The 18,097-nt window shown below is 34.0% G+C and overlaps 1 protein-coding gene across 2 annotated transcripts in view; it reads right to left on the bottom strand.

The window, feature by feature from the left end:
- Nucleotides 1–18,097, bottom strand: part of LOC134527517 (coatomer subunit beta') — a 163,301-nt gene that overhangs the window by 100,439 nt on the left and 44,765 nt on the right. For both annotated transcript variants that reach the window (XM_063360253.1, XM_063360252.1), the window contains exons 8-9: nt 3,048–3,247; nt 713–963 (exon numbers count right to left, since the gene is read on the bottom strand). In XM_063360253.1, coding sequence (XP_063216323.1) covers nt 713–963; nt 3,048–3,247 — 451 coding nt within the window. The remainder of the gene's footprint in view (nt 1–712; nt 964–3,047; nt 3,248–18,097) is intronic.

Raw genomic sequence — 18,097 nt, 5'->3', positions numbered from 1 at the left:
TACTGTAAATATAATACCATAAAATCTTGTCTCTAGTGATTAGGTCAAGAATTACATCAAGGACACAAAACAAATTATCAAATCTAAAATACCAACTAAAAGACCTAGGTAATCATGCAAAACAAAAATTGAAAAATTAAATTAAACGTAATATAATGATTCGTAAGATCAAACAAAGGCAGTGGACACATTAACACTGAAAAACACATAATGAAAATCCAAATGTTTACTTAGGTGACTCAAATACATACAAATTTTACTTCATGTAAAGGCTTTACACATTAGTAATGGCTTGATCATGGTGTAAATGCCACACCCAAAGGTCCTCTACTGCAAAAAGATGCACAAGGGTTTTCAAATCACCATAATTTATAAAAAATATGGGCACAAAAATGTTTTGTGACTGAACTGACAGCTACTCAGTTAACTGCAATTTATAAACTTATATTTACATTATGAATTCAATTTAAATCAAGGGAAAATACCTGTGATTATAGAAGAAACCTATAGTGAAATTTCATTACAAAGTACCTGACTTTTAAGTATATATTTTTACATCCCTACAAGATATTTTACATTTATTAACCGTTCAGTATAAAGTCCTTTCATTTTTAAGTACCAAACGTGTGGAGTTTTTCAGGTATGTTGTAATGATATTCTAATGTAACTAAGGATACTGTCTGCTTGCTCGTGAAGTCCGAGTGCCACTCACGATGAACGCATCTTCGACACCATCCTCAGTAAGGCCCTCCTTGGTCTCGTGGGCGCGGGCCACCACACCCGCATCGTAGCGCAGCACGAAGTAGCTCTCCTCCGTGGCGAGGCACACCAGCTCCCCGCTCTCCGACCAGAACACTGACCGCGGTTGAATCTCGATGCGGCGTACCAACCCCAGGGTCTCCCAGTCGTAGAAAGTGAGGCCCGTCACCGAGCGCACACCCAGCATGAAGCCTCCGAAGATGCCTGCAACGAGATAACCCACTGGCATTCCGTCTTGGCACCCGGGAGATTGACAGCCATACGCAACTGCACACTAGCCAAGGGTGTCGACCGGGCTCAAATTCCAGAATAATTTGAGCTTAATGTCTCATCGACATCAAGGTCATGAAGAAGAGGCAATGAGATGAGAATACAGCACTGATAGAATTAAGGGAACAGGATATCTAGAGAAAACTCACTAGGTGTCATTTCCCACTTGCCAAAAATCTAGGGTTGAACTTGCCAGGAATCAAACATACATTGCCTTGGTGGGAAGCAAGTGATATGACCACTCAATCACTGTACCCACACCCCTTCTCCTCGAAAGTTTAAAAGAAACAGAGTGAGGCAGTGGTAAAACATTACATTAGCTTCACGGAGGACCCAGGTTCGAATTACGGTCCAACCACCCTGATTCGGTTTTCTATAGTTTCCCAAAATCTCTCCAGGCAAATATTGAGATGATTCCTCACTGTAGGCCATGAACAATTCCATTCTCAAAATTCCTGTTCTGTATAGTTGTCTGTTAACATTTCTTATGTCAACAAGATTTAAGCCCAATAAAAAAAACAGAAAGTATGCAAATTTTTCCTACAGAAAAAATAACTTATAAATACTGCTATAAATACTAAGCAGTTGGCAAATCTGAATTTCCAAACATTGCTGCTGAAACGTTCGTAAATTTTTATTACTAAACATAAACAATCTTTTGAAAGTAGGTAGTTGTGTTAGTTTAACAGAATTTTTTCCGATAAATTTATGAAATGAATTAAATGTTAACACGCAATTATTTGAAGAGTTAAAATATTTTGTGTAAGAAAATCTCACCATAAAATGTGGAAATTTTGAGATGCTTAAACATGCACAGATCTTTCTTACTCAAGAACAAAAAATTTATTTTCTCTTTATGGTTGTGAAGAACTGCAAGACTGGATGGATTTTTTCTTTTCACTAATATAATTAAGTTCTAGTTAATATATTCAAAAGTAAGCATCTCTGACATTTTATTTTAGTGTGGTGCATATTTGTTTCCATCATAATGAGATAATAAAGTTTTATTTTTACATTTCCCTCTTTTTATTTTTTTTCATCCTGGTCCCTTGAAATATGTAAAAACGAGATTATATTGTCATTTTATTTGGATCATTATTTAGTTGTGCTAGAAAATAAAATTATTAACCTAACCATACAAACCCTCTTTTTTTACAATAAATTAATTGAGTTGATAATGTAAGGTATCTAAAGTTGGTTAAGTTATAACATTATTTACAATTTATGTCATAAGACATCTTTGATTATTGGCAGTGTTTGAACACGTGTTTCGTCTAAATATATGCAAGGTTAGAAGGCCAAATTGTGCTAGAAATTCAAGGTAGCGTAACTTGATGGTAATGAACATGCTTTTTAACATTATATAAGCTGTATATAATGTTAATTTCTGCACAGAAAATTAAACACAACGCAATTACATTTTTAAAATCATAAACAACCTTTTTTCTGAGTATATTACTCTGTTGAACATTGTCAGATAACAAAATTAAGGAATCGGAATCAGTATATTTTAGGAATAGGCCCAACACTAATTTTAATCAACACTGTTCATTAACACCCGTCTTACGTTTATAAACAGGCCGTTCGGGATGAGAAACGCGACTGCTTTTTTTTGTACTTTGTACAGGTGCGTGTTTTCGAATTACAAGTGATAAGATTGTGTTGGTAAACAAAAATGACTGCAGTTATTTTAATTTGCGTGTTTTAAAATAGCCTAAAACTTTTTCAATTATGCTTCTGACCGTAGAAATACTATTTTAATTTCAAATGGAATTAAAACAATTCCTGTGTTAGGCCTAACCTAAAAACTTGATTTTTTCAAACACTTAAAATTGCAATGAGTCGAGTCGAGTTGCAATATGCGACTGGACTCGACTTTTCGAACAGTTCACACTATACTAATTTTAGTGATAAAAACATCACTTTTTGGGGACTTAAAGTAAAAATATGACTTTTTTGGAGACCTAAAGTATGTTAATGACCAAGCAGATGCCCTGCTAGCAGTTCCTGCGACTCACCCTCCGCTCCAAACTCAGGCTTGAAGGACTTCCTCTCCTTGAAGTTCTTGTAGACCTTGACGGTGGAGCTGCCCTCGCGTGTTGCGTACTCTGAGGAGTCCTGGGCCCACACGAACTCCTGGGCTGAGCCGTAGGCCTTGTTGCGCAATGCCATTGCTGTGTAGATGATGTACTCTCCATCCCCACACACCACCACGAACCTGTCGGTACACAAGCACACGCTTCACAAGAAGGCACAGTTGAGATCACCTACATTTTGATGACAAGGGTAACTAAGCGGCACTGTCTGCGAAATAAATTATGACAACTTAAATTAAATTTTTTATGTGTAACATCTTAGCTCTCGATACAGTATTTAGTGGGAATAATTTTGTGAATACAATGGAAATAAAGGAACGGAAATGTGTAACAACCACAATGCTGCCATCTGTGGTGGATGACATGAACCAACATTCACAATGACACAAGGAAAACTTTATTGTTTTGACTGTTTAATGAATTTTAATAAGATGGACAGTATTTTAATAAAATTCCTTGTTGAAAATTTCAAATAATGCATCTTCTTAAGTATAAGATAAAAATATACACCAAATACTTTATTACAAACTGGTGTAGAAAACCAAATTAATACTAGGTAGTGATGGGATTTTCGATACTTTGATACCTCGATACCTTCGATACTTGACGGTATCGCAAAGTATTGAGTATCGAAATTGTAAGTTCGATACATTTTTTTGATACCGAAATGCTTGTTCATTTGTATTGAATTAAGTCTTGAGTCGCCATTGTACAAAATACAACTACTAGAACAGCTTATTAGCCGTAATTATGATAACCAATAGGCAATAGGCTTACATCAGAATAAATTATAATTATATACTGTAAGTCGTTACTGCAACTTGCCAATAGTAAACAAACGGTAAAGGTTAAGTTGTTTTTGTTTCGTGTTCAAGAAGTTATGTTTTTCGTACGTAACACTTCTGACATTGAATTCACAGGAAATTTGAAAAAAAATTAGTAGAAATATTGAGCACTTAAATTTCACATTAATTGACTCCACTCGCAATCCGTCGCAATAGTAACAATAACACGCCTAGTAATAACAGTCAACATCATAGAGTAAGCACGTGTCTCGTCTCTCGTGTATGATAAGTACCAGAGATTTGTATCAATATTATGAATGTTTTCAATTGCCGCGGTCGTATAGTGACGTAAATTGGCGCCACCAGCGCAAACTATCATTGTTTGCGGCAATTTTATTTAAGAGAGCGCTATCTTGATTTTCATTTGTTCCCGGGAAAAAAAAAAAGTGTACTGGAAAATAAAGGGCTAACTCTCTTGAAGATAGTTTGTATTTTGCTTCTATTTTTTATATTGATTTTTATACTCAAGTCTTTAAAGTTGTTCGCAGTTTGAAAATATGTAGTCTTCTTGGTCAAGTGTTTAAAAACATGCTAAAAGTTGTTGCAGTAAGATGTCAGATGTTTGAAAGTACTTGTTTATAGACAGCAATGACAAAACAAGAGCTGTGTGTATTTTTTGTAAGAAATAATATTCACGAGGGTAACGTTTGTTTAACACTAGCAATTTGAAGAAACACTTGGACAGCAAGCACAAATTTGAAATTGCCTAAGCAAACAGTAAACGACTCAAGCTTGCTGTACCAAATACAACAGAAGTTTCAAATGCAGTTGAAAATCAAAATGAGACTGTGCCCATTGAACATGAAATTGCCGATGTTGGACCATGCAGCTCTGCCTCTGTGAATGCCTACCGAAACCAGCCAGCAAACAGGTAACTTTAGCAAGTTACATTGATAAGAAATCAACATTTCGACCAGGTGATTCACGAAGCAAAGCCATAACCAAAAAAATTGCTGAAATGATTTGTCTAGACAACCAGCCCTTTAGTGTTGTTGAAAACAGAGGTTTCACACAATTGTTGCATCACCTTGAACCTCGTTACCAGTTACCTTCGAGGAAACACATTTCAGCAAATGTGATACCCAATTTGTACCAAGAATGCAAAACAAAGGTAAAAATACAGATAGAAAACATTGAGTTTGTGAGTGTAACTACAGATCTTTGGTCTTCTACAGCAAATGACGACTACCTTAGCATCACTGTTCATTTTCTAAACAGTGAATTTGAACTTATACACTTGTGTTTGGAAGTGATTCCTTGCCCAGAACAATCACACACTGGTGAAAATATTAGAAATCTAATGCTGCAAACTTTTGCTGATTGGAATCTTGCAGAAGCAAAATTAGTGGCAGTTGTGCGTGACAATGGATGGAACATTGTGAAAGCACTTGAAGAATCACAGTTTGAACACATACCATGTTTGGCCCACACGCTTCAGCTAATTGTGAATAAGAGTATCTTGAGTTCAAAATCAGTATCTCATTTGACTGCAAACTGTAGACGTGTAGTTGGTCAATTTAAACATTCAGCATGCAAACTTTTGAAAAAGGCCCAACAGAATGATTCAAGATGAGCCTACTCGCTGGAACTACACCCTACACATGATGGAGCGTCTTGTGGAGCAGAAGCAAGCTGTGATATTGGTAGACACTGAGCATCAGCTGCCTGTTCAGTTCACAGCACATCAATGGGGGTTAATGCAACATGTAGTGGGTCTTCTCAAGATTTTTGATAAAGCTACATTCACTCTAAGCAGAAGTGATGTGACTTTATCAGAAGTGTTGCCCATTGTCACAAGTACATGGCATGAGCTTGAAAAACCTTCAAACATTACCATTGATCAAAATTTGAAGAGTGAACTACTTACTCATTTGAAAATGAAGTGTGAAAGCTATGAGACAGAACCTTTATATTGCCTAGCTACTTTGTTGGATCCAAAAATTAAAGGTTTTGTTTTTAGAACACCTGAAGTATATGAAAATGCTAAAATAATTTTGATTAATGCTTTTTAAGAACTGGACATGACATATAATGTTACTGTAAGTATTTTAACTTTGTTTATGCATTTTTCTCTAACTTTACTGCCAACCATTGTACTGCCAACTTGTAACTACTATGTTATTAGGAAAAAGAAAAAGTTGGAGCAACAACGCATGACGGGGGACATGGAATATGGACTTTCTATTCAGAAGTCATTTCGCAGTCTGCTCTGTCAGTCACCAACATTGGACAGTCAGCAGATAATGAAGTTGAAGTGTATCTGCAGGGCCCACTGTTGCCGCCCAGAACCAACATATTTGCTTACTGGAAAACTCAATATGCGTTTCCTCGCCTACGCCAGTTAGCAAGGAAGTACCTTTGTATTCCACCTGCTAATGTTGAGTCTGAACGGCTGTTCAGTACCGCTGGGCTTGTTGTTGACAAGAAAAGAAGTAGACTTGACCCTGAACGAGTTCGAATGCTTGTGTTTCTAAACAAAAATCTGTGATTTTTATTGAGCTATAACATGATAGCAATAGGCCTATCGTAAAGGTTAACTGTTAAATCTACTATAAATTTAAAGTATTCTCATTACAATACTACTAAATTTCTTATTTGCTTCTCAAAGTTCTCATTTGTATTTTTGTAATAAAGAGGGAATTTATATAGTTTAAAAATAATTTATGTTATTTGTAATAATTGTTACTTAATGGGAAAATATTTTTCCCTGGAGTATCGAAAGTATGGAAAGTATTGAACTGAAAAATAATACAGAATCGAGTATCGAAAGTGTGGTATCGTCCCACCTCTAATACTAGGTAATAGTTAAAATGAAATACTGTAACATACAAAAATAAAGCTTGACTGAACCTTTTTTTTTTCATACAAACTTAACATATTTTTAGGTACATTTTCCGAAGCTAGCTCATATTATTCATGTTATTTTCATCACACACACACACATTTATATCCCATATATATATATATATATATATATATATATATATATATATATATATATATATATATATATATATATATATGGGATATATATATATGGGAACAGAAAATCATTAAAACCCTGTCAGATAAAACTTTTAGCTCAAACATTTTTTACTCTACAAAGCACAATTTTTGAGATATAAAGTAAAATTTAGACATTACCTATGTTAACAGTCTGCCTGTTTACAATATAAATTTTTTATTTTCATAATTGTTTATAAAATATTCTGTTTGATTTGAGTTAATTCTGATATTAAATGCTTGTATGATTATGAGAGCAAGTGTATAGGAAATCTCATTCTTTATAAAGTCGCTACCATAGTATGATTATGATTTAGAGTTTCAATTACATATTTCTCTGGTTAAATACCATATATACTCGTCCATAGCGCGCCCTTTTTTCCCTCAGTAAAGGAAAAAAAATCAAGGATGAGCGCTATACACGGAAAAAAAGTTGAGGGAGGTGGACGGGGAGGAGGGGTGGTAGACGTTAAGGCCGGGCTTCAACCAAATTCACTCCGGCCGCGGGATAGGCATTTACATGCAAAACAAATTCCCGCGCGATTTCCACAATTTTTGTGATAACGGCGTCAAACAAAAACCATGTTGTAGATTTTGAAGACCTTATCAGCGCTATATCTTCAAAAGTTTTAATTTTTTATTTCAAGATGGTGATATCATGTGATATAATATTCAAAGTATCATAGTTTTCAGGCTATTCATTTAATTGCTTAAACAGCTGTACTGAAACCTTGACTGAGTTGAATTCTTTAAAAAAGTCAGCGGGGCTGATACTCTATCTCTAAAAACCAAGTCACAGGATGGTTATTTGTAATGGAAACATTGAGGCCGCGAGGATCTAGCACATGGTTGTGGGCGAGGGGTAGCAGGGGTGAGAGGATGACGTGCGAGGTGGCGGAGACAGGCTGCCGTGTTGCCAGCTCCTTCCTGGAAGGTCACCCACCCCTCGCGACTGTGAGCCAGGGAGACGGACACGAGCTAATCATCTGTCACGCCTTGTGCGCGAGGTACTGACAGTTCTGCATTAACTTCAGTGTTTAGTGTTTAACTCTTTACAGGACAGAAAATAAAAACAAAAACTGATACCATGATGGTCATGTATTAAAAATAGTATAAATTGTGCTCGCGCAGTTCGTCTTCACAAATTAAATATGAACATTACCTTAAATAGCTTTTTATGTGGTCGTTTTTTAGTATTTAATTTAGAAGGATTTATGTCACACTGTTTCGCACACCGACGCTTCATAGAAACAATCATTTCCAAACCAAATGTTTATTAAACTTTTTAACTTCACATTTCTTGTGACAGAAATCTCAAAGTCCTATCTGAATGTGTACATATATTTGTTAAAATTTTATTTTAATAGTGAGTTTTAAAAATAACACAATAGCTTTTGCTATCTTTAGGTCTAGGCTTCTCCCGAAAATGCAAATGTTTCTGAAGACCCACAAACGATCGCATTATGATTGTTTTCTTCAAACTTCTGTGATATTTTTGGTAAAGATGAGTAGATAAACACATCTAGCGACACTCATATTCTGTCAATTTGAAATTTTTTAAGAAAAAAAAGTTGATGGCGCCGAGGTCTGTGGCCAGCCGCGCCCTCGGCTTCCGAGCACGAGGGGAAGTGGCGCCAGCGTCTCACCCAGGTCACTCATTCTCTCTTGTGCAGCCGGGTAGGATTAGTGTTCGTAACGCTCGAGGACGTGTCACTTATTCAACCAAGTTTATCAAGGCTTGGTACACAGTGTGTTGTTTACAACAAATGTGCGATTATGGGCAGCACAAAATGTCTCAAGAAACGGCTACAATTATCAAAGCGAAGTAAATCCGCAAAAAGGAAAATGCTTCTGGCGCGTACTGCTAAAAATCGAAAAAGGTATGTACACTGAGTGTTATACATATTATTAAACATACACGTTTATGAAACATTTATGTGTGACCTACATATAATGTTTAAAAATAATATTGAAAACATACTATCCAGGAATTTAATTATTAATTTTTGTAAGAGTTTATAATATATATATTTTTTCTCTGAACACATCTGAAGCGGATTTAAGGTTTCCTTTTATGCTTAAAAATAATTTATATAGGCCTATAGTTTGAAAATTTATTAATGATACATACACTTGTTTGCTAGTGACAATGTTAATCGTAAAAGTGCAGATGCATGCGGGACAATTTTGATTTTTATATGCAGCTATAAATACCATTTTTATTAGGATGCAATTTTATGTCTATAATTAATCTTTACTGTCAATTTCACGTGCTGGCACTTATTGTCAGCGACAACAGATTATAAAACAGAAACTGAGAAAATTTATCGGGATTATTTCTGTAATATGCTTTATATTATTTCATTTTTTAATTTTACCCTGTGTAAATTATTTTAGCCGTCTATGTAAAACAAACATTTCATTAAAATTTCTCACTTAATATAAAATATATTTACCTTAAAAGTAGTACTAAATTAGTTTTTCTGAGTTTCGGTGACGCCTTTTCCCACTCACTGATGGACTGCCATTGTGATTATACACACGTCTTATATTTGCTGTAATGTGACTGAAAAAACATATAATTTACGTTTAGTTTTATTTAATAGTAATGAATGGTATTATAAATGGATATTATTAATTTCATGTTATAATTGCATGTCTGAAATCTAACAGGTGCACAAGTTAGTATATTTAGGAATGTTATTTCTGTGACAAAACCACTTATGTAGGTAATTAATTTTGATTACCATCTTGAAGTAAAATTTAAAATTTTTGTAAAATAATTTTTTAAAAAATATTATCATTTTATGAGTACTCTTACGCAACTACCTACTTACAAGATCATATGGATTCCGTAACGGCATTTTTAAGTTTTGGTATTCGATCCCCAAAATGGATGTAGGCAATGATATAAAACTAAAATACTAAATGTTTCACAGACCTTAAAGAAATCTACCGCTAGCGAAATGACTAAGAAATAAGTATTGGAATGTCAAAAATTATAATGACATTAATGTGCGGCTAAAGCCCAGAAAACATCCGCCTACTTTAAGTCCATACTAATTTATAAATGTTTTATTTTGTAACTATCAAATTGTAGTTTGGTTTAGAGAGTAGGTTTAATTTTTCTTTTCTTTTTTTTTCAGGGCAGACACTAATGACGTATTACCAGAAAGAGAAGATGATTTGCCACCATTGGCAGTTGAAACTGTCAAGGAGTCTACTTCATGGGATGAACTGACAGGAAATCGCATATTCACCCCCGGATTCGTAATTCCGGTTATACTACAAATACAGAGCAGTCACACAAGAAAATGCACGGCTGGCACTATTCGATTTAAAAAAGAAATTCGAAGTGGCCTGCACTGCAAATGGGTCCTCGAATGCGATATGTGCCACAGGGAATATGAAATACAAAATGTAAGATCTCGAAGCAGTATTATAAACACGTCAGGTGCTTGGGCAGCCTTGTCATCAGGAGTTGGTTTCTCTCAGTTTGAGAACACATTAAGTGTGTTGAATGTTCCTTCCATGAGTCAAAACACATTTCTCAAGGAAGAATGCCTCATAGAAAAGGTAAAGTTCTTTCTTACGTATCTGTTTACCATTATTATGTGGAAAATATTGCAATTGTAAACGCTGATGCAACCCATTGGCTTGGGCAGGAGATTAAAAATGTAGTCTTGTATGTAAACAATATTTTTTAATTCAATTCATTAGAATTAATTTTACAAAATGTTTCTAGATACTGGAAGCTGACTTGTACTCGAGCATGAAAGAAGCGGGCAAGGAAGAAAGAGAACAAGCTATTCGAAATGGTGACATCGATGATGACGGAATCCCCTTCATTACTGTGACCGTGGATGGCGGATGGGCCAAGCGTAGCTATGGACACAACTACAACTCCGCATCTGGGGTGGTAAGCTGTAAACGAAATAAACATTTTTTTTGCAAATATCTAAAATAACCTACATAGTGTGGAAAGTAATTTTATCACGATTAACGTTTTGAATTCTCAAAAGAAACATTACCATACCGACCTAGTTTGTTTCCACATTGAGCATAAACGTAAGAATTAGTATGCAAGTGTTCCCCCACTAAGGCTCCCATCATAAGGCAGGGATGTTATTTCCTTGTAAAATAACAATCACCCATTATTTTATTAAAAAGTAATACGTCTGACGAAACTGTTCGACTACTGTGTCAAGTAAAATATACGTGAATTGCTAATTTCATAATCAATGTCCCAAGCACCATAATACCTTGTGATGATATTCCTCCCTATGTAGATCGTTATTAATTGATTTATTGCCTGCTTGGTTAATCTACATGAAGCTTTATGAAAAAAATCGATTTAGATTGATTATAAAAATGATAATTCTTCAAAATAATATTCCATCAAATTAATTATAAATAGTAAAAAAAATGAATGCTTCATTTAAAGAATATGTTGATGAAATAAAAAATATATAAATACTTCAAGTATGCTTTGCTACATAAAGTTAAACAATTTTAATGCGTAAAATGTGTTTGCATAAACACACGCCCTAAAAAAACACATTTGCAGGAAAGACGCAAAGGTATTACTATTACATAGGTAGCAGTTATTTATTCTTATTAAGCCAAGTGCTCCAGTGATACTTTCAAAACTGCTTCAATATGACATTGGCTGGTTGCACCATTGGAGTTCATTTTCAATCCCAAAAAGAATTCTTTCGTGAGCTAGAATTGACACAAAAAAACTGGAGCACTATTGGAGATCAACACTCAACAAAAGGCTGAATTTGGTAATTTATTGTACTGCCTATTTTTGTGAGTAGAAGACTTGAGCCAGGTCCTAGGAACGTTTACGTCTATAAATAAATAAAACCACTAACATAAATTAAAGTTATTTCCATCAATACAACTGCATCGCTGTTTTTAAACACACTGGCTATTAAAAAATACTTATAACTAAAAAGGCCACCTGGATATGATTCCAAAGTTTGTCTTACGAAATATATATTTGCTTTCAGGTTTTGTGCGAAGATTTATTTGAATGAACAATTAAAAACTATTAACAACAATGTGCACCGTGTAAAAAAAATCGTCTTACGAGTGACATATTTTTTTCTACTGATTATGCCTGAAGAAATTAAATTCCTAGGCCACTGATGTAAAAACAAACAAACAGTAATATGCATAAGTTAGGTAACACATATTTTTTTGAGTTTATCTTGTCTTGGAGTACAAAACTTTCGTTCGTTTTTAAAAATATTTATAATTCAAAATTAAAAATTTCTTTTGTAATAATTATATAACAGAAAACAGTAACTGGAGAACTTACGTGTCCTAAAGCAACATAAATTAAAAACAGGTCTTCTAGTTTATTGTGGTGATATCAATATATATATATATATATATATATATATATATATATATATATATATATATATATATATATATATATATATATATATATTTAACATCTGTGATCTTTATACATTACTAAAGCTAGAGCATCCTTAAACGTATTTAGTCCAATATAAATGAATGTTAATAGATCTGTAATTTTTTTTCAGGCAGTTATAATAGGCCAACATACGGGAAAACTTCTCTTTATGGGCGTCAGGAATAAGTACTGTTGTATTTGTGAACGAGCCATTACAGAACAGAAGGAAGCGAAACAACACTTGTGTTATAAAAATTGGGGCAAAACAAGACCATCAACAGCTATGGAACAAGATGTAATTGTTGAAGGATTCTGCCAAAGTTTTGAAATGCATGGATTAAAATACAAGTATTTCGTTGGAGATGGCGACTCAAGTGTATACGCTAGGATCATGGAAAAAGTTCCTTATGGACGTAGTGTCTTTAAAATTGAGTGCTAATCACTGTGTCAGAAACTACACCGGTCATTTGCATACCCTCGCAGCAGACAAGACTTTTTCGTCGGAAGCAAGGAAGCTGCTGAAACCTGTAATTCCTCGCCTTACAGCCGCAGCAAGGGGCGCAATTCGACACTGTGGGGAAAAAAAGGAAGTTGTGGATGAACTCGTGAAGGACTTACGGAATGGGCCCTTTCATGTTTTTGGTGATCATTCCAAATGCCGAGAATACTTTTGCAGCAAAAGTGAAACAAATAATATTGTACCAGTTCTTCGCGCGAATGGCCTTTTTGAACAAATACAAAGTCTAGTGGAGAGACTCGTCGCAAAGGCTCAACGGCTCAAGGAAAACAAAACAAGTAATTCGGCAGAATTCTATATGAGCCTAGTTGCCAAATTTAGTGGGGGCAAAAGAATTAATTACACACAGAGAGGCTCTTTTCAGCGTCGATGTTACATGGCAGGACTAAGATTCCAGAAAGGTTTAGCTTGGGAGAAGAGCCCTTTCAAAAAAATGTCAGGTAAGAGTCCTGGTTTAACACACAAGAAGGTCATCCACAAAAAGATCCGTCATGGCATAACTCGGCGTAAACTGGCTTACCAAGAAGATAGTCAGTTGAAACGAAAACGGCGTGAACTCCACTCTACAAAACCAGATGCTGACTATGGACCCTCATCAGAGCAAGTTACTGACGGACAAGTAAGTGATCTTCCTGAAAACGAACTGTTCAGTAAGTGTGAAAGTTACATCGCATCACTGCAAGTCACTTTGGAAGAGAGAAATAATATTGTGGAACAAACAAAAATGCAAGCTGATTGTGAGCTATGGCACAAAATGAGACGTGTGCGGTTAACAGCAAGTAATTTCGGCGTTGTTTGTCGCCGGAAAGAATCTACGTCCTGTTCAAAACTCGTTAAACAGTTACTCTACAAGCCCCCGTTTTCGACACCGGCAATAGAATACGGTCGTCGAAATGAGCAGATTGCCATTCAGAGGTTTCAAGAACAAACCGGATTAGTTGTACAGAAGTGTGGTTTATTTTTGGATCTCAAATATGGATATTTGGGTGCTAGCCCTGCGATTGTTGAAATCAAGTGTGTACCTTCTGCAGTTGACCAAGGGCTCCAAGAAACTGCAATAAGAAAAAAAAGTTTTTTTCTACGTGTGAATGACGACGGAAGTTTAATTCTTAAACGTTCACACCCTTATTTTTATCAGCTGCAAGGGACTTTAAACATTACAGAGCGCGATTACTGTTACTTCATAGTAATGTCTGGTGTTCGTCAGAGTTTACACGTAGAAAGAGTAGAAAGAGATGAGCTCATATGGGAAACAGAAATGTTGCCGAAACTGACGAGATTTTATCGAATGTGTTTACTGCCTGAGATAGTGGCGCCAAATCAAAGCGTAGGCAGAGCCATTAGAGAACCAGATTACATTTTGGAAGCTCAAAGAAGCTTGGCAGACAAACAGCAATCAAGATGTCAAAAACTGAGCCGGAAAAAACAAGGGATAAATGAATGTAAATATAATTGAAGTAAGATATTTTTGTTCTTTGAAACTCTGGACGATTTTTTCATTTAATATTCTGTTGTGTTAATATTTGTTCTAACGTGGAAATCATTAAGTTAAACGAGGAAAAAAATTATTTTTTTTAAGTACCTGTTCATGTGTTGTATATAAGATTCTAATTTTATCTTAAGTATATGTTTTGTGCAGACATATCTTTTAAAATATTGTTTACAATGAATTCCGAAGAACTGATTATAGTTGTTTATTTTGTGTATATAAAGATGTAAAAAACTGAAATTGGTTTATTTATTGAAATGAATGTTCTAGTAATATATATATATATATATGTATGTATGTATGTATGTATGTATGTATGTGTGTGTGTGTGTGTGTGTGTGTGTGTGTGTGTGTGTGTGTGTGTGTGTGTGTGTGTTTTGGTCTCTATGTTGATATAAATTGCGTTTCTACTATCAATGATGTGGTTTTTCTTCCCATTTTCCTATTTTTTTTTAAAATATTATACTGAATGAGTTAATGTCACTATTATTGTGAATTTTTGTAAAATATGAAATAAAAAACCTGATTATCATACCTAACGTGTTTTCTTTAACACTGGTTCACAATTTGCAACAACTTAAGAAGTGGTAATTCTACGTAATATTATTTGTATTACTGGTAAATGTAATAACTAATACACGGTAACCAATAGTTGTACAATTATTGGCATTAAACATTATAGAAGAAGGTAAATACATTTTTTTAAAGAAACTTTTATCTAATATTGTATTGATTCTGATTTAGGCACATTTTTCACAATACCAATATTTTTAGCATTGTCATAGCCACCTCTGATAAGATCCTCCATAAAGATTAACTCATAACGCTGCATTTACTCATCAATAAAGAAAAATATTTGTAAAATATAGTACTGCTTTGAAACTTACGGAACAGTATTTATGTTTTACAAATACATAAAAATTTTCTTGTAATTATTTTGACACACTCTCAGCTGGCATTAATTTGCTGAAAATATAATAAAGAAAGATAATCAATGCAAACAACTTTAATTTTTGTGTAATAATTTAGTTGTGAAGTTATATGTGGATAAAACTTTATTTAAAGACTGGAAGATTTCATTTATTTTTAATTATTATGAGATTTTTCTCGCAGCAATTGAATATTAAAAACGTAAATCAGTTTGAACTAAGAATGCCCTACACTTAAATGAAATGAATGGAAAAACATATAACAACGATAATGCGTGGTTATTACTATAACAAATATATTTACCTGGAGAGAACTCAGCCTCACAAAAAAACTGTTTTCAAAGTAGAGTTATATTTCAATGAGATATATAATTATTTTTCATGCATTAAACACAATTTTACTCTTGGAAATCTCTGTGTGTATAAATATATTCTGATTTATCATTATTTCCTTGGTAATGGAAAATTACATATATATATATATAGGCCTATATAAAATGAGGTTTCGATAGCCACTTCTAGGAAATTGAGACAATAACTAAGTGAATGCGAACCTTCGTACATACGTACTGATTTCACGTTACTTCTATGTAGAGACCCGAAAATTTCGTGGATTAATCTTCAGGATAGAATTAAATGTCTTACATGTGATCAACCCATGTTTGCTTTTCCTTTGGCTGATTTCTTATTCTAGTTAATCAGCACTAACTGATTTGCTTTCTTCTCTCCTAGCTGGGCATCGCAGAGGGGTAGCCAAATAACTGTCGCCCAATAATGAACTCAGTAGAAGAGTATAAATGTTTGCATACTAGCTTGCGACCAAATGAATACGCGAAATTTACGTATCTCTACTTATAAGCATATCCAGACTGATAATACTGCCTGTGATTTGATACGTCTCTCGTTAATTTTCCGTCTCTGTTTCAGGTAAAAGGTATAACAGTTTGAGATTTGGTAACCAACCTTGTTTAGTCTGATCTGACCATTTGTCAGTCCGCATTGGCTTGTAGATCATAAAAGACAAACTATAAAAATTTCCATGTTCAAATATTATATAGCTCGTTAGAAACACTGCATCTGCGAAGTTGAGAACACGTCAAGCATTACATTACCGTGGTTATAGCCAATATATAACTGAAACACTGTTCATTTTTACATGCTTTATTATTACATGCTTTATATTAGCTTCACCTGTATGTTTGTCTGTCCGTCTGTAACTCTTTCGACTAAGAGTGAGTAGCTTATGACTGCAAAATGTCCCACCAATTTTATTTAGTTCGTTAGCCGAGCGGTCTAAGGCGCGCGACTTCTGTGACGTTCGCTTTCGGATTCAGCGATCGTGGGTTCTACTCCCGGCCACGCCGAAAAAAAAAATTGTTTTTTTTTTTCCCCCCCGGTAAATTCTAAGATTATATCCATACATCTAACTGTAAATGATTCGGAGAGACTTTACCATTTCTTTATGACGTTGCAACTCCATATAGTTATCTCAGATGGTAATAGGTAGTGTCGGTAACTCATTTCCCTATGATAATTATACATAAATATAGTTTAAAAAACTAAAAAAACATGCTTTTAAAGAATATCAAACTAAAAAGTTAAAAATAAATATAGTTTAAAAAACTAAAGAAACATGCTTTTAAAGATTATCAAACTAAAAAGTTAAAAATAATTTTAAAATTTAATAATATACAAAAAATATGGCACAAAGCGCCTCAAGCTTTTTTCTCGTTTATACTAGTATTGCTTATATACTATTGTCATAAATTAAATTTTAAAATTATTTTTAACTTTTTAGTTTGATAATCTTTAAAAGCATGTTTCTTTAGTTTTTTAAACTATATTTTTATACTGGAAAGAGGAGACAGTACTCTGTAATTTTGTTGTTAATCGAACTTAAATATTCATGCACACAAAATTACAGATATTTGTAAATTTGTACATTTACACGAAAGCAAGTGTATCGCTGCTAATCTGGGATTATAATCTTGTCCGGGCATTTATGCTTTGGGTTGTTCTGGTACTAATATTAAAAAATAATTGTAAACTTTTTTCTGAATAGCTTTCCAGTAATAACTGTGAACATACAAAAGCACAATAAAACATTATGAAGTCCAATTGCTGAATATTATTATTTTTCCCAAGGGTTAAAAAATGTATGCTTGTACAAAAGTCAGTCAAAATTTAAAATTACACTGCAAAATTTGTAAGCGCGTTATTAAATATCCAGCTTTGTTTCCAAAAACACAAACCGTAAATTCAAAACTAACTATAGCAATGTGTTGTAAAAATTTACTATATTTTCTTTTGTAATATTATGAAATATTTCTTGGCAACTGATTTCCAAAGAAATTTTGTGTAAAAGTCCAAAAACTTTTTTTTGTGTAAGGAATACAATATTTAATTATAATAAATGATTTTTTATAGAAATAATTAACGGATTACTTCAGTTTACATGTTTGCAAGCTAAGAACAAACATCCATGAACGATACGGAGCTCTTGGTTTGCCTATTGTACTTGCACTTGGCAATTTTTTTATAAACTCAAGTTTTAATACGTCAATGTATTAGGTACTTTTTTTTTTACATTTCGGTACATGTCAACGCGTAGCAAGACTTTAAAATGTATGTATGTACATCGTGTTTTATTTCTTACGAAATAAATAAATAAATTTATTTCAAGAAACGCATTTAGACTACTGTTAAATTTCTCCATATAAGACAAATTGTTTAATGTTTCGAGAATAGTCCTGCCCTA

This window comes from Bacillus rossius, chromosome 1 (genome assembly GCF_032445375.1).
Source record: "Bacillus rossius redtenbacheri isolate Brsri chromosome 1, Brsri_v3, whole genome shotgun sequence".
In the NCBI taxonomy this organism is placed as follows: Eukaryota; Metazoa; Arthropoda; class Insecta; order Phasmatodea; family Bacillidae; genus Bacillus; species Bacillus rossius.
The sequence above is the reverse complement of the archived record's forward strand: the minus strand, read 5'-3'. Positions and strand labels throughout refer to the sequence as shown.